General features: G+C 30.4%; 2 protein-coding genes across 3 annotated transcripts; both read left to right on the top strand.

Annotated features, from left to right (window-relative positions):
- Positions 1-14: 14 nt before the first annotated feature.
- Positions 15-26,490, top strand: LOC145322383 (uncharacterized). The gene is made up of 13 exons (XM_080164368.1): positions 15-174; positions 488-579; positions 2,290-2,378; positions 3,411-3,477; positions 11,781-11,818; positions 13,568-13,642; positions 14,237-14,319; positions 14,792-15,176; positions 19,467-19,539; positions 20,318-20,372; positions 20,742-20,820; positions 24,665-24,771; positions 25,414-26,490. The coding sequence occupies exons 1-13, from the start codon at positions 35-37 to the stop codon at positions 25,496-25,498; spliced, it is 1,368 nt and encodes a 455-aa protein (XP_080020494.1). The 5' UTR covers positions 15-34; the 3' UTR covers positions 25,499-26,490.
- On the top strand, positions 5,039-11,229 carry LOC145323341 (acetate kinase-like). 2 transcript variants are annotated; one of them, XM_080165767.1, is made up of 15 exons: positions 5,039-5,314; positions 5,443-5,489; positions 5,577-5,660; positions 6,080-6,128; positions 6,253-6,361; positions 7,089-7,206; positions 7,307-7,416; positions 7,678-7,741; positions 7,946-7,983; positions 8,236-8,300; positions 8,486-8,536; positions 8,641-8,722; positions 8,879-8,957; positions 9,884-9,925; positions 11,037-11,229. In XM_080165767.1, exons 1-15 carry the CDS (start codon positions 5,084-5,086, stop codon positions 11,152-11,154), a joined length of 1,287 nt encoding a protein of 428 aa, XP_080021893.1. In that variant the 5' UTR covers positions 5,039-5,083; the 3' UTR covers positions 11,155-11,229. The 2 variants fall into 2 exon arrangements, with proteins under 2 accessions (XP_080021893.1, XP_080021891.1); XM_080165765.1 differs by having other exon boundaries at positions 8,879-8,960; positions 9,887-9,925.
- Positions 26,491-27,995: the final 1,505 nt, after the last annotated feature.

The following is a 27,995-nucleotide window of genomic DNA, read 5'->3' as shown; positions in this document are numbered from 1 at the left end:
TGTGATTTTTTTAGCAAAAATTTTTTTTAAATGAATGTGTTATAACAGTCAAGATGTGCTGATCAAATTAAACACAGTGAGTGGGTGCATCAGCCAAATATTTCTGCTCCTTACATCACTGGTCTACATTCTAATACCTGAGTTACGAAATACCCAGGGTTGTATAGTTCTTAGGTAAGTTTCTGCTACTTTAATGAGTACTAAAATATTTAATAAGCTTTTAATTTAAATAATTTAAAAAGAGATTGCTTTATTTTTTTTCCACTCCATTTTATAATAAAATACTATTACTACCAAAATTTAGTCAGCAAATTGTTGGGAATTTTTCAAAATTAAAAGTTAAATTATATCTACTTTTATACAAAACCAGACTAAATCTTAGTCAATAAACATCACAGTTAGAGTAAATCAAACAACAATGAAAGAAGTATCTAAAAGTTCATAATAGAAAGCTGTCAGTAAAATAAATAACTAATTTTATGTTTAGTAATGTTGGTAGCATATTCCTAGTTACCCTATATCTGATCCTGGTGTACAATATCCCAATACATTCAAACACAACTCTATGCTCGGTTGTAGGTCAGTACCAATCTAAAGATTTCTTTCCGCTTTCGTAGTGGAGGTACTCTATAATTCACTTTGTCAATCTGTCTGTATGGTTAAGGGAAAATGTTATTTTCTTGGCTCTTATCTTAAATGTAAGTTTGAAAATTTTGTTGAGGATTCCTATGACATATATGGACATATTGTTTGTAACTCTGTCTCTCAGTAACGCTTTTAGAGTAATTCTATTTTTTTCCGGGAAAATATATTATGTTAGATTTTTTCTTACTTCTGTAAACACAGGTGTGTTTATCAGTAGTCAATTAAATCATTTGAGATCAATGAACAACACAAACTTATGAAACAAACAAAATTAAATATTTAAAAGATAAAATGATAGATAAACTTCCTAGTTTATTCTGAATGACACCCCATTACATATAATGAGATTCAATATAAAAGATAATTGAACTGTATATTGTTGGTTTTTTCCTGACAGAAATTTAGGAATTGACAAATAGAATTAACACATAAACTAAAAGAATTCCTCCAATTATCTGAAAGAAGAAGTAATTTCATTTTTAGGTTAACTTAATTTTTATCATACTTCCTTCACAATTTCCAGACTTTTTCAAAACTTTAAAGTATTTTCATAAAAAGAACGATTATGTTTAATAGGTGCGAAAATGTATGACAAAAAAAGGCATATAAATGGGAATGGAAGGATTATAGATGAAAAGGGGAAAGTTATGGAGTGAAGAATGTGCACTTCAATCAAAAACTGAGCCAGCCAGGCTATGATTATAGGCCGACCGACAGACAGACGCTAAAACTTGTAGAGTAGCTTCGCTACTTAAAACATATTTAGCATCCTTAAAAATACAGGTTAAAACAAATAGATGAATTGCCAATTTTTAATCTCAAATAAATTACCTTTATCTTTGGTTTACTGTGTAATTTTACATTTTGTCTCTCATGTAATTTGTTACAACTAAATGAAATGAGGGAAAACTAAATAGAAATTCCAGTTGTGAGGTAATTCTACAATTAACTGGGCTGACCAATCTGTCTACCTGCTTGGTTCTCCTGTATATATTATACCTTTCCAAATTTTCTTTTCATTATATTATCCTTTTTTTGCTTCTTGCTTCTTTAATGTCTGTGTTTATTTTTATTTACTAAGATTATGCCAAACTTTGTAATTTTGTGCTATCCTACTAATGGACCTAAAGTCTCTTATATTCATTCATCTAGATAAAGTTTCTTCAATTATTAAAATTTTAAAATTTAAAACAATGCATCAAGTTTTTAGTTTACTTGAAAACTTTGAATGTTGACAAGAAATGTTTTAAAGTGATGTTTATCCACAATGTAAAAAAATACCCAGGACCTGCATGATTCATACTGAAAAGGATAAACCAATAGTTCAGTGCAGTGGTTAGTGATTTTGTAAAATAGAAACACAAGCAGACGTTTAAACATCCAATTGACTATATCTTGCGTGGAAGCCTAAGAAGGGTATAATTATCCCCCCCCCCTTTCCCCGCCCTAACATATTTAAGGATGCACTTCACAAATCTATTAGATTTTACCAGCCGGCCCAAAACTTGAATTACCCCACTTTTTAAGATTTTGTACTCTCAGTAACTTTTAAAAAATCTTTTAAATCCTTGTATAAAGATTTATTTGCTGAATGAATACCCAAAATGAATTAAGGTTCAATTTCATTTAAACTGATGTTTTCAGGATATTTTGGTTATCTTGTGACCATCAGTATGTTCACCTGGATGTCAGTCATGTGCTTTGATATGTACTGGAAGTTTCTCAGGATTCAGGTATACCATGCTTTTAATCCTATTATATAAAGTAGTAAGCTTTTTTTTGTCTGAAGCGAAGGATCTCACTAACCACTGAACCGATATGGTTCGCTTTTACAATGAAGCTTCTTGTAGGTTCAGGGAAGGTTTTTAACTATTTCATCTCCCACATAAATTGCTCCTAGAGGTTAGCTGCTAGTCTACAATACAAAGTAGCTTGATGTCTGTCCGTCTGTCCCTTAAGATTTCGGTAACCACTGAACCGATCGGATTCTACTCTTCAGGGTATATACCTATTGGTCCTGTGGTGGTTTTAAGCTATTTTCTTGGGGGGTGGGACACCCCCAACCCCCCCCAAAAACAAAAAAAAACCACCCATTTTTTTGGAATTTGCTGAAGATTTCCTTGGTCCTTTTACGAATTTCGCCTTAACTTTTTTTTGTAATCACCTCTTGGGGCAAAGCCCCTAGAGGCTAGGGGCGAAGCCGCTAGTCCTTATAATAAAGTAAAAGAACATCTGTGTGTACTAAAAAAGAAAACATTTTACGTGCCCCTAGAGGCCTATAGGGGTGTAGACGCTAGTACTTAAATACAGTGGCGTGCACAGAGTTTTGCCGAGGGTTTTGTGTGAACTGTTAAAGGGGTTAAGGGGAAGGGAGTCTCACCAGATTTCAATATTATGGGGGTATTTTAATTGTTTGGGTCTAAAGATGTAAGTCATTATTAAAACTTAAAAGCTTAATTGCATAAGATTAAGAATAATTAAAATGCTGCTAATTGATTAGCAGCTAATGCAAGCCGCTGAATTTGTAATGAAAACACAGCACAGACGTATTTTTTACGGTTCGCCCTAAAATAGAAAAAAAGATTTTTTTAAAAGTTTATTGTATTATGAGCAATTGTGTAATTGTAAATTTTCCATTATATTGATGAAAAAAGATTTATTAATTCAACTTTTTAATAGAAGGAAAGTATTTTTCTATTCTATATATAGATTCGAATTATATCTATAACATTGTAAAAAGCAGATTTTACATATTTTATTTTTAGGCGCCTCAGAAAGGATTTGCACGTTGCAGATTTCTATCTTACTCAGCAGTTGCCTGGGGAATTGCAGGTAAATTTTACGCGCATTTTAAGCAGCGTCATTTTTGAGTTTTTAAGTGTGAAAGTTTTAAGAAAAGTTATTATTATGTTTTTCTATGTAATTACTTGAGTAAAAAAAGAAAAAAATATTATGCAGGATGTAGAATAAATTAAATGTGAATGTATTATTTTGCTTATTTATTAAGCTAAAACAATTTATATTTGCAACCGGAATTTAACCAAAGATAGCATAATAAAATAAACAAATCATTGATAATAAACACATAAAAAATGTGTACAGAAGAAAAAACACTGTTCGTTTAAAATATCGCTCTTAAAACATTTATAAACAAAAATATAAAGATATGTAATATATATATTAATTACAGATATTAGAAAAAATATGCGTTTTGCAACCTTTTAGAAAATCTACTACGGAGTGTACTTGAAGTATTGGATATATTATTACAGGGATGTTACACCAGATTTTCACGTTATCATATATACTGAAAATCGCAGAGGGCTTAAATAACGATACCCCCCAATATACCCCCTTTACCCCATTCCTTTCTCTCCTACTGAATGAACGAATTGACCATTAAATGAGTTCCATTTTAGCAACCTAAATTGACGACAATTTTTCCTCTGTCATATTATCCACGTATATTCTATATCCATTTTTGAAGTTGTAAGTAACCGGTAAAGCAACTTTTTAGCCAATTCCCAACTTACTTTGTTAGAAACAAAGACACACACCCCTCAGACTTGTATATTTATCAATTTAGTTTTGCGTTGGCCAAGATACAATTTTTATTTAAAAGTAGCAGGAAGTTTGTCTGTCTGCCTTCGTGTTCTGAAAAATCTCTTTAACCATTGAATTGATTATGCGGATCAATAGAGCTCTCCATAACTGTAAAACTTGTTTAGGTTCTGGAAAGATATTCATCTTTTAGGGGACAGGGGCCCGGGGGTCTTCCACTCTAACAAATAGAAATCGTGTATGGAAAAAAAGTTACAATCCTAAACAAAAAGACTCACTTTGACTAGGGAGGGAGGAGACATTTGGCTGTATATTACATTAGTTCCCAAAATTTTATAATAATATTTTCTTATTCGTTAGCTTGCCAACTTTAGGGACTTTATTGAATTTTGATTGATTAGTTCATTAAGTTGAGTGTCCTAACGTTTCAACCACAATTTTAACATACAGAATTTTGTGTATCATCATTGGGGATTTACATCAATTTATTGGCCATTGTCTTATCTCTTTAGATCTCTGCATATTTACATACAAGATATTTTTGGTTTAGTCTCTTTCGTGGCCTATCAAATGCCATTTTAAAAATACAACGAATCGCCCCTTAAGGGGCTTTGCCACGAAAGGGACTATAACCGATATTTTTCTTAACTTTTGTAAATAATGGTTGTTTTGTACAGTCCAGATGAAATATTAGGGACATTACAAAACATTTTATTATGCACTAGCTTGGTTATTTTAATCATCAGTTTAGTTTTGTTTCTTGTTTTTATATTTCTGTTTTTAATATTAAATTATTTCATTAATTATGTTAATTTGTTTTTTGTTATTATTATTTTCGATGTAACCTTTATAATAAGATTTGATACTAGATTTTAAAATGAAACCAATGACTTCTAAAAGTTTTCAATTTATGCAAAATATTGGGTTTTTAAACACCAATAGTTTTCTAAATGGACGAAAAAATAAAATTTCCCGCGGCATTTGTGCTCGTCAGTTGAGTGTGCTTGTTTTGAACTGTGGCAGTTCAAGTATCAAATTCAAGATACTTGATTCTGAATCTGGAGAAATTACCTTAGACGGTCAAGCTAACAACCTTAACACAAATAAGGTATCTTTTTATCTAACTAAAAATGTATAACAAAATCTTATAAAGTTCTGTGTAAAAATTAAGAAATTTTAATTTGTATCTTTTTAAGCTGAAATTAATTTAATTTAATCTTTTATTCATTTTATAAGGGTAAATTAAAATGGTCTTCTAGCAAAAAAGAAAAGTTTACTCAAAGGTTAGATAATTCAATCATTATAACAAAAAATATATAAGCAATTTTAGTAAAAAAAACGTATAGGATTTAAAAATATGTTTAATTTAGTTTGGAAAAACCTGTGTTTGTAGAAACCCTGGATAAGATATTGAAAATTGCTAAACAAAAAGAATTTTCCTTGATTGGTCACAGGTGATATTTAAAATTTATTTTGAAAGGTGTTTTTTCACCCATTTCTCTGTTTTTGTAAAGAATTCAAAAAAACTTCAATAAATAATCATAGTTTTCCCCAAATGAATAAAGACTAAAAATCTATCCATTGTTTGGTAATAAAAATCTTTTTAGATAATTACATTTAATATTCAGTCTATTTTAAAAAACACACACATATAAAGTTTGATCATGTGTATTGCATGTTTCCTTACCAACAAATATGTAAAGTTACCTAACATCTTATGCATGTTTCCAAACATATATGATTGTCCTTAGGCCCACAAATATCCTTCATTCTAAATTTGAAGATTAAGTTTGAAATTTGAATATCTTCAGACTTAGTCTTGATGTCTAGAGTAATCCATAGACTGTAAGACAAATAACAATCATCTTTGTAGAGTTGTTCATGGAGGAGAAATTTTCAAATCTGCTACAAAATTGAATCAGGTATTTAAAACATTTTTTTGTATGGAGTATTGTCAACTTTATCATATGGCAAATTTTATGATCTCATTCCTTTCTGCATGATTGGTTTATTATAATAACACAAAGCTTTGGTATATTTTTTCAGGAAACTATAACCAATATGAAGAAGTTGAACAATCTAGCTCCATTGCACAATCCAATTCAAATAAAGACCATAGAAAGATGTTTACAAGCATTTCCACAAATACCCCAGGATAGAGAAATTACATTTATCTGAATATGTTAGTTTTTTATTGCTTTAAAAGAGGAATTTTCTCATTTCATGTCTATCTGAAATTTTTTATTGGCTGACAAAAGTTTATAATCTTTGAATAAGATTTCTATGGAAACAAATCCTATTATACGAAGTAATAAGCTTTTTTTGTCTGTAGCAAATGATCTCGCTAACCACTGAACCGATAGGGTTCTCCTTTATAGTGAATCTTCTTATAGTTCCAGGGAAGGTTTTTAACTTTTTTGGGGGGAGGAGATCTCCACTCCCAAATTTTTTTTTTACTTTATCTTTTAAAACTCAATTGAAATTATAGAAGTAGCGATCGACTTTTCCCCCTCTAACCTTTAGTGCTCCTAGAGGCTTCTAAAGGTGTAGCCGCTAGTATTATATAATTGTGTAGCAACTTAAGATGTTGTGTCTGACATATACTAAACTAAGACAAGAACAAACTATTTCAATTCAACTTCTATTTACATATTGTAATAGATTTTGCTTCTTTAAAATTGATTTTATTTTGAGCTACAATATCAGATATCCCTGTCATAAAAGGATGTATGTAGTTATAGTGTCAATATATTACCAAAATTATATTTGTGCCGACTATCTGGCTTTAACAATTGTTGTCACTAAAAATACATACACCATTTTTTAACGGGGATAAAATCTGTTTTCCATATTCATTTAATAAATTTATTTCTCTAACCAGGGTGCCTCTTTTGACACAGCTTTCTATGCCAATATTCCTGAATATGCATATTTATACCCAGTTCCATATTCATGGTACACTAATCATAAAGTTAGAAGATATGGTTTCCATGGTCTTAGGTATCTTTTATGTAATTTTTTAGTATCTTAGCAACTTCTTTTTTTATTTATTTTTGTTCTTGGAAGAAATATCAATATCTTAAAGCATTTGATATTTTAGTCATGAGTATGTAGTAAGAAAGGCATGTGAACTACTTGACAGAGCAATGGTAAATACAAATATGATTAGCTGTCATTTGGGGGCTGGATGCAGTGTAACTGCTACTAAAGGTCATGATTTTTGTCTTAATGTTTTGCTAAAGTTTCTTTTTCTATCTGTGAAACATATTTGAAAACTTGTCTCTGACCAATGTTACATTTTTCATTTTATTTTCTATAACTTTAAAACATGTATCTTTCTTAAATTGTCATGGCTTAATCTTTAGAAATAAGCATGCAAATTCTTTTCCATGTTTAGCTTTATTTCATGACACTTTTTTACTTTGAATTTTAATTGTCCTTGTTTAAAACAAAATATCATGATTGCTATAGGTGGAGTTGGTGTAGATACCAGCATGGGATTTACACCTCTGTCTGGAGTCATGATGGGATCCAGGTCAGGAATAACAGAAACATTAATTTTTTTTATTATTTCCTAAAAAAATGGGATGTAATTAAAGCATAGTAGATTAAATATGTCTAATGATTTAATAATACATAGAAAGCTTAAATTTATACTCTGAGTATAATGTGAACTGCACCAAATAAAATCTTCCAAACATTTATTCCCCTCCTTACTTATTCCTTCATTTTTTTTTAGGTCAGGGGATATTGATCCTACCATTCTTACATACTTAGGAAATTAATATCTAATCTATTGCTTCACTAATTGATCAAAAACATTAGGGTATTAAATAAGGATTAAATTTGCCAATGAATGTTGATGATAAAGTAATTTTCTTCCAATTTCACATTATCAAAAGAATTACAAAATAAAGCAAAGAAAAGTTCAATAAAATTCAAAGTGAAAAATTTTGTGTTTTTATTTAAATAAATTGACAGACTGAATTCCTTACACCTTTGACATGGAATTAGATATATTTTTTGTAGCTACTGAAATGGAAACAACACCAGAAGAAATTATCAAACAATTGAACAATAATTCTGGATTAAAGGCACATACTTTTTATGTATTATTGATACTACTGTAAGCTTGCTAAAATGCAAATAATTTTTAATAATCAGGTAACTTGCACTTATGTGACCTCTCATGATTTGCAAGGTTGATATTACCAGCATTTAAGAACTGAATTTTCTTCTTTTAATTTATATGTGAAAAAATACAGTTGTTTTTTTGCAGGGTATTACAGGGAGTCCAGATTCTTTAGTGGCTGAAAATTTATATCTTCAGGAAAAGATGAAATTGAACAATTGTAAAAAGATCAAATATAAAATAATTGCAATGATTTTTTTTTATTTTTGAATTTCTTTACTTCATCTTTATACTCAAAATAGAATGATGAAATGGGAAAATTAGCAGTAGAAATGTTTTGTTACAGTATTGCAAAATATATAGCTTCGTATTTAGCAACTTTAGGTAATACTCCTTGATAAAGTACAATGTTTTTTTCAAAATCCACTTAAATTTAAAATTTCTAAATTATAGTTGAACAATGTCTGTACATATATCTGACATGACCTTTAAGCTCTTTCACCCCTAGGGTAAAATTATAAATAATCCAACTATTACTAGGTAGATTAGATTGTCTGGTTTTCACAGGAGGAATTGGTGAGAAATCAAGTGTTAAAAGAGATTTGATCATGCAAAAACTCAGGAAATAAAATATTCTACATTTAAAACGGATTATACTTACATGATCTTATACAGTGTGTTTTTTTTATGAGAACTTTTTTGAAAGCAATTTTACCCCATTTAAAGTTATCAGAATTTAATGATTAATGGCTTATTTTCTTCGTTTTTTAAGGCAATTAATAGAACAACAACAAAATATTTCAGTTTTTATTTAAAAAGTACAGTAAAATCTAAAATTCAAAACTTAGGTGTCAACATCTAAAAATGGTTTTAGCGCATTTTTCTTATGCTCAAATAATCAACCTTTTGCAAGAATGGCTGCTAAACACTTCAAAGTTGAGATATAGAGCTAAAAATGTATACAGATACTATTAGGGACATGTACTAGAACATATCAAAGTTTGAAGGTCATATCTCAACCAGGGAGGGAGTACTGGCCCCCCAAAGTCGACTACAGAAAATCCCTTTTTTAAAGAAAAATGCTCTAAAACCATTTTTATATGTTGACACCTAAGTTTTGAAATTTAGATTTTACTGTACTTTTTAAATAAAAACTGAAATATTTTTTTGTTGTTCTATTAATTGCCTTAAAAACAAAGAAAATAAGTCATTAATCATTAAATTCTGATAACTATAAGTGGGGTAAAATTGCTTTCAAAAAAGTTCTCATAAAAAAAAAAACACTGAAGTACTAAATTCTATTATATGAAATATTTTGTACTTTTATTTTCTTTAAACATAGATATAGAATATTTGTATTTATAAGTTTTTAAGATTTTATTTCAACAAAATTTCTTTGAAGATTTACATTGAAAATATTGTTTGAATGACAATTTATGGAAACATTTGAACAGAATAAAAAATATGATTTATTTGATATTCTTTGTATTTAAAATCCTTTTCAACTGAAATTTTTAATTGCATAGAATATTTTATTAATATAACTAGTGGTTTGGGAATATTTTGTGATAGTGAAAAGAATATAAGGTACTTTGTTAATATATTTTTATAAGAAGTGAAGCAACCTTATGAATGTATGTCTGCCAGTAATTATCATTAACAATAGAGTGTTAGCAGGGTTTCACTCTGCAATTTTCTTCTTATCTTTAGACCTTATTTTCCAAAATATGACTGCATAACACCCCAGCACAAATCCAAATAATAATAATAAAGGAATTCAAATTGTTGCATTTGAATTGAAGTTATTTTTTTATAAAGATGATGCTTTGGACAATATTGTCCTTGTTTCAATAGGAGCAATGTATCATTATAAATTTAAACAGAAATTGAGATGAATAAAAATTTACAGAATCTTTTAAAAATTTGGTGAACCTAGTCTTATCAAGTAATCTATCTCTATATATGTTTTTTTTTCTGAATTAATATCTTTGATGCAGCTTTTAGTATTTGTATCACAGTGCCTTTGAAGGTGCTTTGACTTTAGTGTCGGAACCTAAATTGGGACATAGTGCATTTCATTACCCTAGGTTAGGTAACTTCCATTTACTTTTCAATAAAATCTAAAATGCAGCGGATTTGAGAAAATTAGATTTAAAAATTTCAAGTTCAATTTTCACCCACTAGGAGTTACCGCATAATCATGACAAGAAAAGCAAAGATTATTTATTTAAAATTTTGAACAACTTTGCTTTTATAAAGTTCTTCATAAAACCACTCCTGAAGTGAGTTAATTAATGGCCATTTTTATCAATTGCTTTGCTATGGTCACGGAAATTCAGCCTTAAATAAATCATATATAGAGAGGTTTTAGGACTGACTTTATAAAAGCAAAGTTGTTCAAAATTTTAAATAACTAATCTTTGCTTTTCTTGTCATGATTATGCGGTAACTCCTAGTGGGTGAAAATTGAACTTGAAATTTTTAAATCTAATTTTCTCAAAAACCGCTGCATTTTAGATTTTATTGAAAAGTAAATGGAAGTTACCTAACCTAGGGTAATGAAATGCACTATGTCCCAATTTAGGTTCTGACACTAAAGTCAAAGCACCTTCGAAGGCACTGTGGTATGTAAAATACAACTCTTTATTTATACAAGATGTATGAATGGCAGTCCTCCATTAAAACTGATCTGTTTTAGACACGGTGCTGAAACAAATGGATGTGTATCAGCTAAAGATTCAAAAGTTCCAGTTTATGTTATCAGCACTAATGAAGAATTAGTTATTGCTCAACAGACCTATGAATTGTACAAATAAAACCACAATATATAAATGTAAACCTTGAAAATCCAATAAACATTCATTTTCAGTTTTTTTTCATTGTTGTGAACTTTAACATTGTTCTAATTATAGCCATATATTTTAAAGTGTTTTTCATAAATATTGTATACTTAAGTTTTCATAAAAATATTTTGTATGATCTATTTTTATTATGAGTGCAATTGTCAGTATACAAATAAAATAGTATTTAAAATTTATTGTACATTAAAAATTTAAATTTAGATGCCAGGATTAAAAAATGTAAATTTTAATAAAATAATTAAGTATTGAATTAAATAAATCATAATAAAAATAGTTCAAGTTTAGGAACAATTAAAGTTTTATTTTAATAAGTTACCTTCCATAATCTGCATGTTAATTAACAAGAGGCCTGGGCAGAAAAAAAGTCTAAAGTCATACCGTTAGCTTATTTGCGGAATTCTATTGCATTTTATTTGGTTGTTTCATTAAGTTAAGTGTCAAAGCGTTTCAACCATCAATTAGTAATCTACAGTAGGAATTATTTTGTGTATCATCATCGGGGACGTTCATCAATTTATCAACCATTGTCTTATCCTTTTAGATCTCTGACAAACCCTGTCTTATAGTCTTAATTTGTTTAGGAATGCTGACATCTTTGCTGTTAATCCTACAATATCAGGTAAATTAATTTGCATTGCCCTTGACAACAACTAAGAAGCACCAAATTGCCCAACTCTAAAATTCTTTTTTTACTCAGAAAGCGTACTTCTAATGCTTCTTTTGGGTCAGATTGCATTAGAGGCTGAGAGAAGGTTTTAAATAAATAGATAATAGTCTGGTGACAAAATAAGTGATTCTACTACTAATCAATCTACAGTTTACTATACCTGTATAAACGTTGGTCATCTTTATTTATCAACATACCCTAGTGGCTTTGCTCCTAACAACTAAGGGCTCTGTTTTACAATTGAGAGATTATGCAAGCCTCATTAAAATTGAGTAATTAATTGGTTCTTTAATTAACAAGATCTTAACGGACAGACAAAAGCCGTATTACCCCCTGTAATTTAATTTAAAGACATTTACATTATTGTCTATTATTGCAATACTTTTAATGGCTAGAATTGTGAAGAAAAAAAAAATTTAAACTATAATTGTACATAATTGTTCAGTTAGCCTAAGTTTCATGCTGATCAGATAATTCATTTATGATTAGATTTGCAAACATATACAAAATTTGAAAAGGATACAAAAAACTTTGCAAATAAATTGCAGGATTATGAGTGCAAGCTTAAAATATAGAAATTTAGTTTATAAGTACAAAAAATATATGTATGTTAAATACATATTTTTGTGCCCAATTTGACCTAACCTACTCTGTCTTGAAGTATTAAACAGACAAAAATCTCTCCTTATATTAAATATATTTTTAAAATTTGTTGGTGGGGTTTAGGTTATCAGTGCTCAGAGGTATACTTTATGGGAAAGCACTGGGATTTTTTCATCAGAGAGAGAGGGTACAATCGGCTGAGTATTACACTAGTCCCCAAAGTTCTACAATAACGTTTTCTTATTCGCTGGCTTAACATCTTTGGGGAATTCAGTGAATTTTGATTGGTTGTTTAATTAAGTTGAGTGTTCAGACGTTTCATCCATTGATTTTAATCTACAGAAGGGTTTTTTTGTGTATCATCTTTGGGGATGTGCATCAATTTATTGGCCATTGTCTTATCACTTTAGATCCCTGGAGTCATAGAGTAAGAAAACTAGAGATGCTATGAACAGCAAAATAATTAAGATATTATCCTTTCTTTCAAATCTCTATCTAATTCCTCTAGAACATTAAAACTTTAAAATTGATCGTACATTGAAAAACTTTATAAGATAAACTTCTCAGAATTCCCGATACATTCTGATAATCAATAGCGCAGCTATAAATAGATAAGGTATTTTCCGAGCAAAATATTATTTTGTGTGTATAACAATACACAAGAGCATGTAAAAACTAAGGGAAGAAAAAAATTAACTTAATTATTTTTGAGATTACTTTATAACAATAAATTTCTTTTATTATTAAATTTTTAAACTGCGCTACGCATCGACATAGTCTTCCTTTTTTAAAAGACTCTGATAATGACATTCTATTCATTTCATAAAAATAAAATTCATTTAAATACTTTTACACGCACGTCAAAATGATATATGAAGAAAAACGTTGGGCCAAAACCCTGTGGGACCTTCATCTACTTTGCCCTAAGCCTACTGGACGATCCATTACCAAATATACACTAACCCTAAACAAACAAATAAGAACTACCCCCAACCCTACTATTTTAAATTTATTTCAAAAAATGAGGTGGGGGGGAGGTTCAGTTCTCCACTGTCTCTTTGATGGAATATGCCATTTAATTTGTTTGCATTTATTAAGTTGGAAGATAGCCACGGGTTCCTGCCCCGTCCTGATGTTGGTATACAGAGATGCTTCCTTGCCCCGGATGCAGAGGTATGTAAATGTTAGGCTTAGTCGGGGCTGACGTAGGGCTGCAGAGCCTTGCATTTAATAAACATCTTGCTTGAAAAAAACGGACACCCAATGAATTAGCACCCTATATATTGCGTCTTTAAACTTCCATTTCAATTTATTGACATATCCTATTTAATACAGTTGTAAGTTTATTTTTGTCTGAATCTTAAGATTTCATTAACTACTGAACCGATTGGGTTCTCCATTAAAGGTTAGCTTGTCATAGGTCCTGGGATGGTTTTAGGCTATTTTATTTCTAAATTCACATAGATTCCAGTATCGTTTTAAGACTATTTTTCTACCCTACACTAACCCTTCGATTGTAGATCCCCTAGATGCTAGGGGCGCAGTCACTAGTATAACAATAATGTATTATTTTAGGGTGTATATTTGCATCTTCCTGTGTTTATAATGGTCCTTGTTAATACTCTACTCTTTGTTATAGGGTGTATATTTGCATCTTCCTGTGTTTATAATGGTCCTTGTTAATACTCTACTCTTTGTTATAGGGTGTATATTTGCATCTGCCTGTGTTTATAATGGTCCTTGTTAATACTCTACTCTTTGTTATAGGGTGTATATTTGCATCTGCCTGTGTTTATAATGGTCCTTGTCAATGCTCTACTCTTTGTCCTGACTTCACTGATCATCATCAGGTAAAAAACCAGGCTGTGAACGATCATAAAATTTAAGTATAAAATAAAATTTAGGATCATGGAAAGAACACGAAGTAGCGGGTTTCGTCGAACTCTCACACTAGCTTTTGAAAGGTTATTTAGTTTAGGTAAATGTCAATGATTGCCCCGCAGGAGCTAGAAATAGGAGAAAAGCTACTGTGAAAATACGTTGAAACCCGCTTCTTCCTTTTCTTTCCATGATCCAAACAATTTATATATGAAAAGGCAATATATGAGGAAAGCTAAGCTCTAAAGAACATTTTTTGACTCAAAAACTAAAATTTAAATAAATAGGTTTATCAAAGAATAACATGCAAGCAAGGTCTGAAACTTGATGTACAAATCATATATTGGAAATTGGATAAGGAATTAAATTGGAAATAGAATACATAAAACATGGAATTGTTACAGTTGTTAGGTAACAAAAAAATTGAATGATTTCTATATCTAGAACCAAGCGGTCAGCCTATGAAGTGAGGTACCCCCACCATCCACGAACAACCCACTCTAGCGGACAAAATTTAAACAACACAAGAACCATATCGCCATCTTGCGGTCAAAGTACAAACACCACTCCCATCTCAGCTACACACCACAACAATATAGTTACAAACAGCACCGCTAGGGCGCGTTTTATCATGTCCCGCCCAACCCCAACGGCAGTTGCAAACAACAATGGAGGTGATGTCAACATCAGCTGCCAACAGACAACGTCAACACCGCAGTTCAAGCGGAATGAAAGCTGCGGAAGTCCGCCGTCAGTTAGCAGTCAGCGGCCAACACTGGGCGAGTCTCCAAGATTTGTTTCATATTTCTCAGAAAACAAGGAACAGTTGGTAAGAATTGTTTATTAAAAACCATGGCGGTCGCGACACTAGCATCAAGTGGAGAGGTAGCAAATAAATAAGACGTTGCTGAACGAATAATTTTAAAATATACAAGGACAGTTATATTCATAAGTAGCGCAGCCCTAATTATAGAGAAGCTTCACTATATTTTTTGGGTAATAATAAAAAGTTAAAGCTCTGTTTTTTAATTTATTAATTGGTAACATATAATAAACTAGAGGGTACGCCCCTAGCATGAAGGGGCTCTATTTTAGAAGTTATATTGATTGGTAGAAAAATAGCCTAAAATCATACCCAGACTTTTTTTTATAAAGATGAAATAGCTTAAAACCATCCGATGACCTATAAGAAGCTTCACTGTAAAGAAGGACTATATTGTTCAGACAAAAAAATCTTACTACTTTATATATAAAATAAGTTTGTTTAGCCTTTATTATAGAAAAACTTTGCAAAATTATTAAATTGTTTTTTTTCCGTGCCAAAATTTTCTATCAAAATAATGTAAAATATGATTATATAATGTGTGTTTAAAGAAAACAGCAAGAAAAAATAATTTTAGGTATACAAAATATAGGAATTCTTTTAGAAAGTTGAGAAATTAAAAGATAGAAAAATGTCATCTTCCCCTACATACAAATTGTCGAACATTTCCAGAAGTATTTTTGAATATCACTCTTTTCCTAAGAATGAGGATACAATGGGCTGTTTATTACACTAGTCTTCAAAGTTTTCTATATTTATTGGATTAACAACTTTTGAGACTCTTATTTGATTTTGATTGGTTGTTTATTTAGTTAAGTTTTCAAAAGTTTCATCCACTAATTAAAATCAACAGAAGGGGTAATTGTGAGTATAATCATTAGGGATGTAAATCAATTTATCCCTAGCTTTAGGTCCCTTACTATTTCTCAAATTTGCTAACCATTACAATATGATCCCTAGCGTATTATGTACATAGAATAAATATATAAAGTCTAGATGAACAATCCCTAAATTGAACCAATTGTAACACAGTGAAGGAGGAGGGGTAGTTTTCTTGTCATACTACTCATTTGATAAGTTAGTCATAAACAGTTGATTTTTAAAAATGTTGGGTAAATTCTATTTTCCAAAAATATCGTCGCTTGTTCAAAGTTAACTAAATAAAAACAAAAATCTTTGTCTGAAAGTTGAAAGAATAATTATGTTTGATTTGTCATCTAGAGTAATAAATCTATTGTATATAGTAAGTCTAGATAAGGTTTTATATTGATTTTCTATAATCCAAAAAAAATACACGCATAAAGTAAAAGTAGTTACCATGCAATAAATAGCGAAGCTACTTTGTATTAAATTACAGCAAATGCAGCTCTTTAGTCAACATTTTCATAATTCTTTTTTTTTTGGACAAGTCAAATAGTTTTTATTCAGATTGAAAATACCTTTCTGTTTTTAACTGTATTTATCCATGGTCATAAAAATTGAAAAGAATAAATGATGTAGAAAAAATTGCGGAAAAAAATTATATGATAAAGGAAAACAGGGAGGAGAGTTAATTCCAGGGGTCTAAAGGGATAGGACAATCACTGATAAATTGATGTATTATTCCCAATGATGATACAGAAAAGACCTTCTTTAGATTAAAATTAGTGGTTAACTTAATAAACCAACCAATCAAAATTCTCAGAAAAGTCCTCAAAGTTGTTGAGCCAATGAATAAGAAAATGTTAGTCTAAACTTTGGGAACTAGTGTAATTTAACAGCCCGATTTCCCCCCCCCCCCTTTCTGAGCTGGATCATTAAATCATTTTAGTGGTGAGTCAGATCGGGGTGAGCAAACTTTCAACTAATGAGAGCACAGCATTTTATGAAATGCCGCGCTGTGGTTGGCTGAAATTCAGCTCACCCCGATCTGGCTCACCACTAAAATGATTTAAAGGTCCAGCTCTGGTTAATTCAGTGTCCAATTTTGTGCAGTAGTTATTTTAGGTTTTTTTCTCGTGTTTACCAAAAATTTGAAAAGTTTGATAAACTAAAAGGTACTCTTACAACCAAATATTGATTAAACTTTTATAGGCATTATTTTAGTGAATATTTGCACATTTTCTTCTTAAACTTGCTTACATTCTCTATCTACTGAAAGAGAAAGAGGACAATGGGCTGTTTAATACACTAGTCCCCAAAGTTAAAATTCATTTTTTGGCTTCACAACGATGGAGACTTTTACTGAATTTTGATTGGTTGGTTTATTGAGCTGATTGTTCAAACAATAGAATTAGGAGAGAAGAAGTATAGTGTGAACCCCTTTTTCGTAAATCTGACAAAGGAACTCCTCCAGCTGCCAAAAACCTAAAAATTTTTCGAGTGTATAATTTCTAGAAAGCTAACTTTATATTAAGGAATTCAACAATTCATAGCTAACTTATTAAAGAATTTGTAATATGCTTTACACTATACTAGAAAATAAATTTTAACACGATATAATTTACGTGAGAAAAGCTTTATCTTAAGAAATGCGACTATTTACAGCTGACTCTTTATATGAACAAAATGAAAAAAAATATGCCCTTTCCTCTTACCCATATGTGTACAGTGCAGTGTATACGCAGTAGAACGCTAGGTCCTGTTGAAAACGTAACGAACGTACTGTTGTATTGCTATTTGTTGTTATTTTATTTCTATATAATTTATTTCGAGGTAAACATGAACAAACTATGAATTTATGTATTTTAAATGTTTATATTAGATACGAATTAAAGATTATAAATCATGTACATTTGAAGTCCGAGATATTAATTTTTTTGTTTTAATAGAAACTCAAGAAAAAAATATGATTTTATTAACTTAAATTCATAAAGGGATTTTTATTTGCAACGATTGCAATAGATGAAGCATATTTATTATTAATGCACAGATAAAACATAGATGTGAACAACAATATGAAGGCAGTACTTCATGTGATGGACTTGATTCGAGTAAAAGTTGAAAGAACAGCTCTAATTAACTCTAATGAAAAAAACTAGAAAACTTTAGTTTAATTCAACCAATGAGATTTCATGTATGCTCCGATGCGATTCATTTATTGGCTCAATCAGACATTACCTCTCTTTCTTAGTACCTTTATTGTTCAAACATTTTAACTAAATACTTTAATCTAAAGAAGGGGTAATTTTGTGTGTAATCATTAAAAATTAAAAATTTAAATGCTATAGTCTTATTCCTTCAGATCCACTTATAAATGAACCTCAGAAACCTTTTATTTTGACAGACTACCTATCTCTATTTTGAACAACCTATGTATTTCGTACTACAGAACAAACCAATCTTTGTTTTTTTTAAAAACAAAAGAAAAATATAAAGAGAAAATTTAAAAACATCTTTATCTTAAGTTGTTTGTAAACCATAAAAACAAATAAATTGCTTTTGTTTTATTTTGAATATGATAAGAAAAACAACATCAAAATTTTAAATATTCATATATTTCTATATTCTTTTTAACATTAAGATAAAAATAAATTATACATAAACAAGAAAAATTATGCCCATAAAAGCACATTCCATAACATGAAGAAAATAAAAATTTATACATTTCTTTAATAATCAGTCAATAATGAGAAATATTTTTTTTTAATTTGAACAAATATTGTTGGTTAGCCTATGAATACTTAAGTGCCCCTGTCAAACGGATTAACGTAAGGACCAGGGGCGTGCTTGAGGGTTTGTAGAGGGGGTGTCAGATATCTAATGGTCGATAAATTGATTTAAATCCACAATGGTTTTATACAAAATTACCACTTCTGTAGATTACAATTAGTAGTTAATGAACCAACCAATCAAAATTCATTAAAAGTCCCCAAAGTTGTTGAGTCAACGAATAAAGAAACGTTATTACAAAACTTTGGGGATTGGTGTAATAAACAGATTAATGTCTCAAAATAGAAATAAAATAGTTTTTCTTTGGATGAAGTAACCCTTTCATCAATTTAATGTTTAGTACATCTGTAAATTTACCGCAATGACCCTGTTGACCATTGATACACCCTACTTTGTAATAAACTGAAAATAGTTTTTCGGTTGTCAGGTTTATGGATGGTTAGGTTAGGTTATATTGGGTACTAGGTAGCCCTATAGGGCTAGGACACCTTAGTTATTGTCCCCCCGCAAGGGTTAGGCATAGTAAAAGGAAGTACCGACAAATCATTATTTACAATTTATTTCAAAAATGAAGGTGAAGTTATTAGAGCTCAACAGGCACTTTGTGGGTAAACAACGTGCATTTATCTAATTTACCTTTTTCAGATCTTGTATTTGAAGTTGTTTACCGTAATGGGTATCCTCTGGATGGCAGAGTGTTTACATTATTTTACAACAGGAACATTTTTACTTAATCATCAATCGGATAAAGTATCCCCCTCCCCCCCATTCTTTCTTTAGTAGCGAAGGTACTTTATAATTAGAAATGTCCGTCCGTCTGTCAGCAACGTTTTTTATTAATTGTTCCTAGTTTTTTATTCATTATGCAAAATATAGATATTAAAACTTGATCAAATATTTTTTCTTTAATTTTGTTTTTAATTCATGACAACTGAACATTTGCTTTTTAGATCACTTTGTCCGTATAACCATCCATGATTTTTTCTTATTAGATACTTGAGGATGTTGTAATCTTTATTCAAAGTTAAATAATAATAAATTACACTAAAATTCTATTATTAAAATAAAAAAAGATTCCAAGGAGTTAAACTATATTTAGAATTTATAATCCTCGAAATTTATATATCAAAAGAATAATAGGATTTCCAGTCTATGTATATCATCTATCTCCTTTTCGTGTACTTAAATGTTTTTAACATTGTCTTTTTGTAAAATAGATTTTAAAAAACCAAATAAATTTTAGAATAATAATTAATAACAATAATAATGATTTTTATAAAACATACACTTTTCAACAAATTTGCTTACTTGCCAAACTTTGGAAAATTTGAAATAATTTTTGAGATATTAAAATGTCTACTTTAAAATTTTACTTCTAGATTAAATACTTGAATTAATGCATTTGATTAATTTCTCCAATCGAGTTTGTTAAGATATATTCAATGGGGAGATTCATCTATATTTAATTATTTTTTTTATGTAAAACTGTTTAATAGATCCTGAACAATACTTTAGCCAAACCTGTCTCACCATTACTGATCTCATTTTCCAGTAAGTTTTCTCATATGAGTGAAGTTGCTCTATAAGTCATCTTTGTTGGTCAATTCGTCTGTAATACTTGAGTTTTACCACCTTCCCTTAACTTTTGTTCTTACCGCTAAAACACCACAAGTTATAGGCATTCCAAAAACAGCAAAAAAGAACCTCAAAATAGCATAATAATATGAAATCAATTATAAGTTTATTCGCAGTTGTATCCTTAGCATCAAGGGGCTGATGTGTTATAGCCTAAAAATATCCATGAACCAAAGTGAAGCTTCCCCAGAAAGGCAAATTTTTATCAGTTCATTAGTTATTTAAATATTAAGCTTACGACAAAAATCTTACTTCTTTATATAATAGTATGTTATTTTTTTTTAGGTTTTTTGCATTTTTGAATCTTCTTCGAGGATTTTTGATATTTCTGATTTTTGTGTGTAAGAAAACTACACTTGATAGGGTAAGTACTTTTATCCTTACAAGCGGTTATGCCCCAAAAGCCATGTTGGGTCACTTGAGGTGGAAAGGAGAAATTTCGAGCCCCTTCCACATTTCTAATTTTAGTTTTGATAGCTTCTCCAAAATATCTAAAAATAGAAATTACGCGAAGATGACGCAAATGATGTTTTTTTAAAAATGAATTTTTTTTATAATAATAGCTAATAAAACAATTTTCAAGCATAACTTTTATCTTACTAAAAATTTCCAGTATGGCTTCAGAACCGATTAAGATCACCTGGATTGGAACCAGTTCTCAACAATACTGAAAAATCATATATAGCATTGTATTATAGACAATTTTTATAATAAAAATCATAAAATTAATACCTACCAGTTTTGTTAGCCCGGGGCTTAGAGAAGCTATCTATAATACTAATCAAAAATTACTATTATCCTTATCCATTTATATAAAGTAGTATAGTTTGTTGTTTTTATTACTTCTGGCTGTACGTTGTTACATATTTAATAGTTATTTAAGCTAGTAATCAACAATAGATTAGTAATTTACAATTTAAATTTGTTGAACTGTAGCAACATATTGAAAAAGCTTTGAAGGAATGTATTTAGAAATTTCTGGTGAAGGAAGTTGCCGATCATAACTATTTTAGGATCTCTTAAAACTTGAATTACCCTCTCTCTTTATTCCTTTCCCTAAAAATGCGTAATTCGTGACAACTCATGGGTGTACAAATGCGCCAATTTGTTTTTATAAAGTTTTTTTTTTTAAATGACATCTGTTTGGTTTTCCTTTGCAATTAAGCCTATTTTTTAGGTACAGGGAAGATTTTTAACTACTTTGGTATAGCGTATCTCCACCCTCCCAATTTAAATACCCCCCCCCCCCTTTTTTTTAAATATTTCTTATTAAACCTCAAATTAAAAAGTAGAAGGGCGATTGACTTATCCCCCTCCCACCTTAAGAACACCTAGAGGCTTCTAGGGGGCGTTCGTTGCCCCTAATCTTTCTTAAAATAAAAGCTATGTCCTGCATTTTTTTTCAATTAGGTGTTTGATCACGAATTTCATATGGTAAAAATATTTTTCTTATTTAATTGTTATCCTAATAAGATAAAAGTTATGCTTGAAAATTGTTTTAATAGCTATTATTATATGTTGCATTTTTAGATAAACCTGAGAATTATGATCAGAATTTGCGTATCATTTGTACTCTTTTGTGTAATTGCGTATTTTCAGATATTTATTACCCATCATCAAATTTCTGGTTCATGTACAATGAAAATAGGGGAGGGGTAAACAGGTTTGAAAAGATCCATAATATCTGAGATCCCGAACTTCTGTCACCTTAGTTTTGAAAAGGAAAAGTAAGAGAGGGTGAGGGAAATTTTTCCTACAGACGTTTAGACAAACTCATAAACATTCTGTTACTTTTAAAAATAGTGTATTTTTAAATGTAACTAATGATTATCTGTTTGACTGTACTGAATTATCTAACGTGACTCAATTATTGAATAAGTAGGATTACTTATTTATTTAAGAGCTGATAGTTGATGTTGTACTACTTATGATTAAAACTGTCCTTGTAATTCATTATAAGAAAACTAAATGAATCATTGAATAAAAATAGAATATATTTATCTATTATAAATGGAAAGAGATAATTAAAATTTCTGTATAAAACTAATAATCAATGATAACCCGGAGATATTGGAATGGAAAAAATTAATGATAAACTTATGTAAAAAAAATACAAAATTTCTCCTTTGGAAGATTAAAGTTAATGACATACATAAATAAGGAAATAATTGTTTTTACTCAGCTGTTAACAAAGATAAGGAAAAAGTTTGTCGTTAATTTTAGGTTGCTTTCTCCTGTCATTTATTGGCCAGTTCGTTTATCCAGTAGAATGGAAGGGAATAGGGTAAAGGGGGTTGAGGGAGTGGATTATTTATTTAGATAGCTACGTGTTTCACTTTATTAAAGAACTTGATAATTTGGGGTAAGATCCAAGCAGGGGTAGCTATTCTAACCAAAAAATCTACAAAAAAAAATCACGAAACCTTAAAAAGTATCTGAATCTGGTGTTATATTTTGTTTTTGTTATGTAACTGACAGTATGCGCTGGGACGCGGGGCGGGTAACACACATCATGTGTGCTACTCTAACCGCTGCACACATTATTTGTGTCAACATTCTTTGTTATTTGTTTGATAACAAAATCTTCGTTGTTTTCCGATAGGTGCTGTGAAGAAATTGTTGGTAATCGGACACAGACGATTTCTACCATCACTGGAGAAGAATCAGTTTTCTGTCTGCCTACTTTTTTCCCGCTTCAAGTTTTTTTCGGTTATTATATATCCATTTTTTGTACTGGAAATATTGTTTTGAAATCTGTAACTAAGCCGAGACGAGATGGCCGCTAGTAATCCCGCCTTATCAACAACAGTTTCACCTACCTCCCTCCCCTCCAACTCCTGTCATCACCCCTTCTGCTACACCTGTTCTACCTCTTTTTCCCGCGTGATGTCTGTGTTTTATTACTATTCTATTTATTGTGTGCGATAAGGGAAATACATTTCCCTTTTATTCTGGTGCATTCTCCCCCATATCATGGGGTTATTTTTACCTGCATATGTCAAGGGGCAGGTCACTTTTTGTGAATTTTAAGAAATCTATGACAAGAACCTTTGCAGTCTTTATTATTATAGGACTGCCTTACGATTTTGACTTTTCATCAATTTTGCAAGACCCCAAAAGAGCCCAGTAAACTGAAACTGGGACCCCCCAACTCCATTATCTACTCCTGCCCAAACTGCTTGCTATCAATCAAACCAACCAACTCTAACAAACTGAAACTGAAACACCAAACCAATTTACACATTATTAATTTAATTGTGTAGTTAGTCTTTATGTTAGTTATACTAACCTACTAACACATATCTAATTTTTATTTCGTATTTTACTTATTTCATTATGTATGATTTTTTTTATAAAAATAAATCATTTTAACAACAACAGTTATGTAACTGAAGACGGGGGAAAAGAAGGGGAGGAAAAGGGGAAGGAGGTTGTGGGGAAATTTTCCGTTAGAGTTGTTTGTCAGAATATCATTCCCTTGTCCTTGGATCCAAGTAACAATAAATACATTTCTCGTATTCATTCGAATCCGGTGGATAGGAACCGATTCTCATCCATACGAAAAAACTATGTCTAGCATCGTATTATATCCAGCTTTCTACGAATATAGAAATGTACAATCATAAGATTAAAACTAGTTTTTTTAGCCGGTGACTTCGTCACCTCGGGGCTAAAAAAACTAGTTTTAATCTCATAATTGTACATTCTATATCCGTGGAAAGCCGTTTATAATTCATTCGAATCCGGTGGAAAGGAACCGGTTCTCATCCATACGAAAAAACTATGTCTAGCATCACATTATATCCAGCTTTCTACGAATATAAAAATGTACAATCATAAGATTAAAACCAGTTTTTTTAGCCAGTGCCTTCGGCACCTCGGGGCTAAATTACTGGATTTAATCTTATAATTGTAAATGTACAATCTATATCCGCGGAAAGCAGTTTATAATACGATAAAAGAAATAACTATTCTCGCATTCATGAAACCGATTAATATCCAGTGGATTAGAACCGATTCTCTATCTAGCATCGTATTATATCCAGTTTTCTAAGAATATAAAAATATACAATCATTGGATTAGAACCAGTTTTTTTAGCCCCGAGATGCCGAACATTATAATTGTGCATTTTATATCCGCGTAAAGCTGTTTATAATACGATGCGAGAAATAACTATTATGAATGTTGTCAACTTTTTTTATTTTAGATATCAAAGCTCCGTGTTTGTGGAATGAGGTTTACTTGGTTGCGCAACTCTCAATCAATACGGGTGGACAGTATGGTCAGTAAGGCTACTCTTGTTACTGTTAATAGGTGGGGGTTCAACTATTTTATCTATAATACAAAGTAGAATGATGTCTGTCTGTCAGTCTGTCTGAAGTTTAAGATCTCAGTAACCACTGAATCGATTAGCCATACTGGAAAAAGTATTATTTACTTTTAATATGAATAATACCAATATGCGTGTAAATGATTTGTTTTTATATTCGTGAAAATATTATATATTAAGTTATAACAGAAAAAAGAATAAAAAGTTTTGTTCTACGCCTTTATTTTTTTTTACAAATCTGGTAATTTTTGTATATCCAAATTGTGGGTTTTTTTCCATTTCCCCAATGTAAATAAAAAATAACCGCGTACCACCCAAGGACCTGCAATTTCATAAAAAAAACGAACAACGAATTCCTAAATCCTCTGACTTAGTAAGAAAAACAATTTTTTTTCTATCTGGCTTTTTGTGGATACTATAGGTGTGTATTCACTTCCGCACTCGTATCACATAAATGCAGCTGTAAACAGACATCGTTCTTCTTTGTATTATAATATTTATAACCATTTTCATAATACTAATAAATCAAAAATATTTATTTCTTTTGCGACTATGAAACACCTTCACTGAAGTGTTACTAAAAAAAGCTTTGTTTTTTTATTAAATCATTTATTTTTATTTTTTAGGGCTGATTCGCCAGATTGTGTAATTCCAATGACAACATTTGCAAAAACTAGCTCCTCACAACAAACAGGATCAACCATGCTTTAATTCATTAACAGTGGCAACCAGGCTCCAATCTCCAAACAGTGGCAACCATGTCGCAAACTACAAACGGTGGGAACCATGTATCAATCTACAAACAGTGGCAACCATGCTTAATATACCATCAAGGCAATCATGCTTTAATCTATAAACACTGGCAACCATGCTAAAATCTCTAAACAGTGGCAACCATGCTTTAATTTATTAACAGTGGCAACCATGCTTTCTACAAACAGTGGCAACCATGCTTTCTAAAAACAGTGGCAACCATGCTTTAATATCCAAACAGTTACATCCATGCTTAAAACTAGAAACAGTGGGAGCCATGCTTTAGTCTACCAACAAGGCAACCATGCTTTAATCTCCTAACAGTGGCAACCATGCTCCAATCTCAAAACAGTGGCAACAATGCTTTAATCTCTAAACAGTGGCAAACATGCTCCAATCTCCAAACAGTGGCAACCATGTCGCAATCTCCAATCAGTGGCAACCATTCTTCAATCTCCAAACAGTGGTAACCATGCTTTATTCTACCAAAAAAGGCAACCATGCTTTTATCTCAAAATAGTGTTAGCCATGCTTAAAATTGCAAACAGTGGCAACCATTCTTAAAACTACAAACAGTGGTAACCATTATATAATCTACAAACATTGGAAACCCTGCTTTAATATTTAAAAAGTGGCAACCATTTTAAGTTTACCAACAAGAAAACCATGCTCCAATCTACAAACACTGGCAACCATTCTTTAATATTTAAAAAGTGGCCACCATGATTTAGTCTACCAACAAGGCTACCATGATTTAATCTCCAAGTAGTGACAACCTTGCTTTAGTCTACCAACAAGGCAACCATGATTTAATCTCAAAACAGTGGCAACCTTGTTGTAGTCTACCAATAAGGTAATTATGCTTTAATCTTAAAACAGTATCAACCATGATCTACAAAAATGCCAAACTGCAGTTTATTACGTAAACATATGCGTGCCAAAGGTTGGAATAGGGGAGGTGGGGGGGGGGGCAAACTGAGAATTTGATGGGGTATATATAAAGGTTTCACACCCTACTGAGAAATTCTAAAACTTTTCAGAAACCCAACAGAATATAAAAATCTCAAAGCATTAAAAAAAATTCTTTGAATTAAAAAGAAGAATAAATTCCTTACTTGAATTGTTTTCGATATTCTCATGGACTTAAACGTCCTTAGTTAATTTAAACAATATAGTTTGCTTTCGTAAATTAAAATTATTTTTAAATGTTATTTAAAATGATCTCATAAATTAAGTCTAGTTTTTTCTTGAATAATAATTAAATAGATTATAATTCAAATTAAATCTTGTAAAAACCTCTTAAATATGATAATGAAATATTTAAAGATTGGTTTATTTTTGAAAAAAATATTTGTTAAATTTAAATATTTTATTTTATATCTAAAATAATCGATGTGTGTCTTTTTTTCTGTCTTTATGTCCTATTTTTTTCATGAGGACATACGGATCTCACTACTATATAATTAATGTAATAGAAGAGAATTAAACAAGGATGACAACATCATGTCGGAGAAATGAACATTAATTTTATAAATTGCATATTAAGAACTTCGATTTTTCGCAAAATTGCATTAATATAATTTGCTATTGTAGGGCATACTTACATTTTTAGGACATGTTTAATACAGAGATTTAGAATAATTATAAAATTGATACGTTTTCTAAACTGTATTTTATTGCTGTAAGAAAAAACGTACGAATTTAGATTAAGAGCTATCCGTTAAAAAGTATTAATAGACCCTAAGAGTAGAAAAGCTTCGCTTTTAATTAATCAAGTAGTTTGGATAATGACTATTTCTAGAAATTATATGTTTTAAGGACCAATTGTATTATCAGAAATTAATTTTATTTTTTAGATATATTTTTACGATAATTAATGAAATAAAACAGTAATTTTATTTGATAATTGTAATGATTATTATTCTGTGTGATATTAATAATATATTTTCATTAAATGTTTTTGACTTGTATTAATAAATGTTATTATTAATTTGTAGTTAATTATATTAATATAATAAGCAGCGAAGCTGCTCTAAAACTAGGGGAATAGTAGTACGATTTTTAAAGCGCAGCTTTTCTATAATTATGGTCAGTCCGTCCGTCCGAGATTGATAGCTTTCATTCGTTAATTAGGCATGTTAGAATTGTCCTATCGATTTCAAACTTTGCATGGTAATTCCTGTAGTAGTTTAGAAAGCGTATCAACTCTATAATCATTTCCAGAATGTCCGTACGTCCATTTTAAACATGTTGATTTTCTACTTTTTTGACAACAAATTTTTATGTGATCTAATTATCCAATACAATATTATTAGCGAAGCAACTCTATAATCAAGTGCTAAAAATTATGAATTTTAACTTGACGGGATGATTCCTGCAACAGTTGGGTACAATTTTAATACGAAGCAACTCTTTTTTTATTACTGAAAGCAGTTGAAAGTACAGTTTTTTGCCA

This window comes from Acartia tonsa, chromosome 6 (genome assembly GCF_053477335.1).
Source record: "Acartia tonsa isolate MP-2025a chromosome 6, ASM5347733v1, whole genome shotgun sequence".
NCBI classification, from domain to species: Eukaryota; Metazoa; Arthropoda; class Copepoda; order Calanoida; family Acartiidae; genus Acartia; species Acartia tonsa.
The sequence above is the reverse complement of the archived record's forward strand: the minus strand, read 5'-3'. Positions and strand labels throughout refer to the sequence as shown.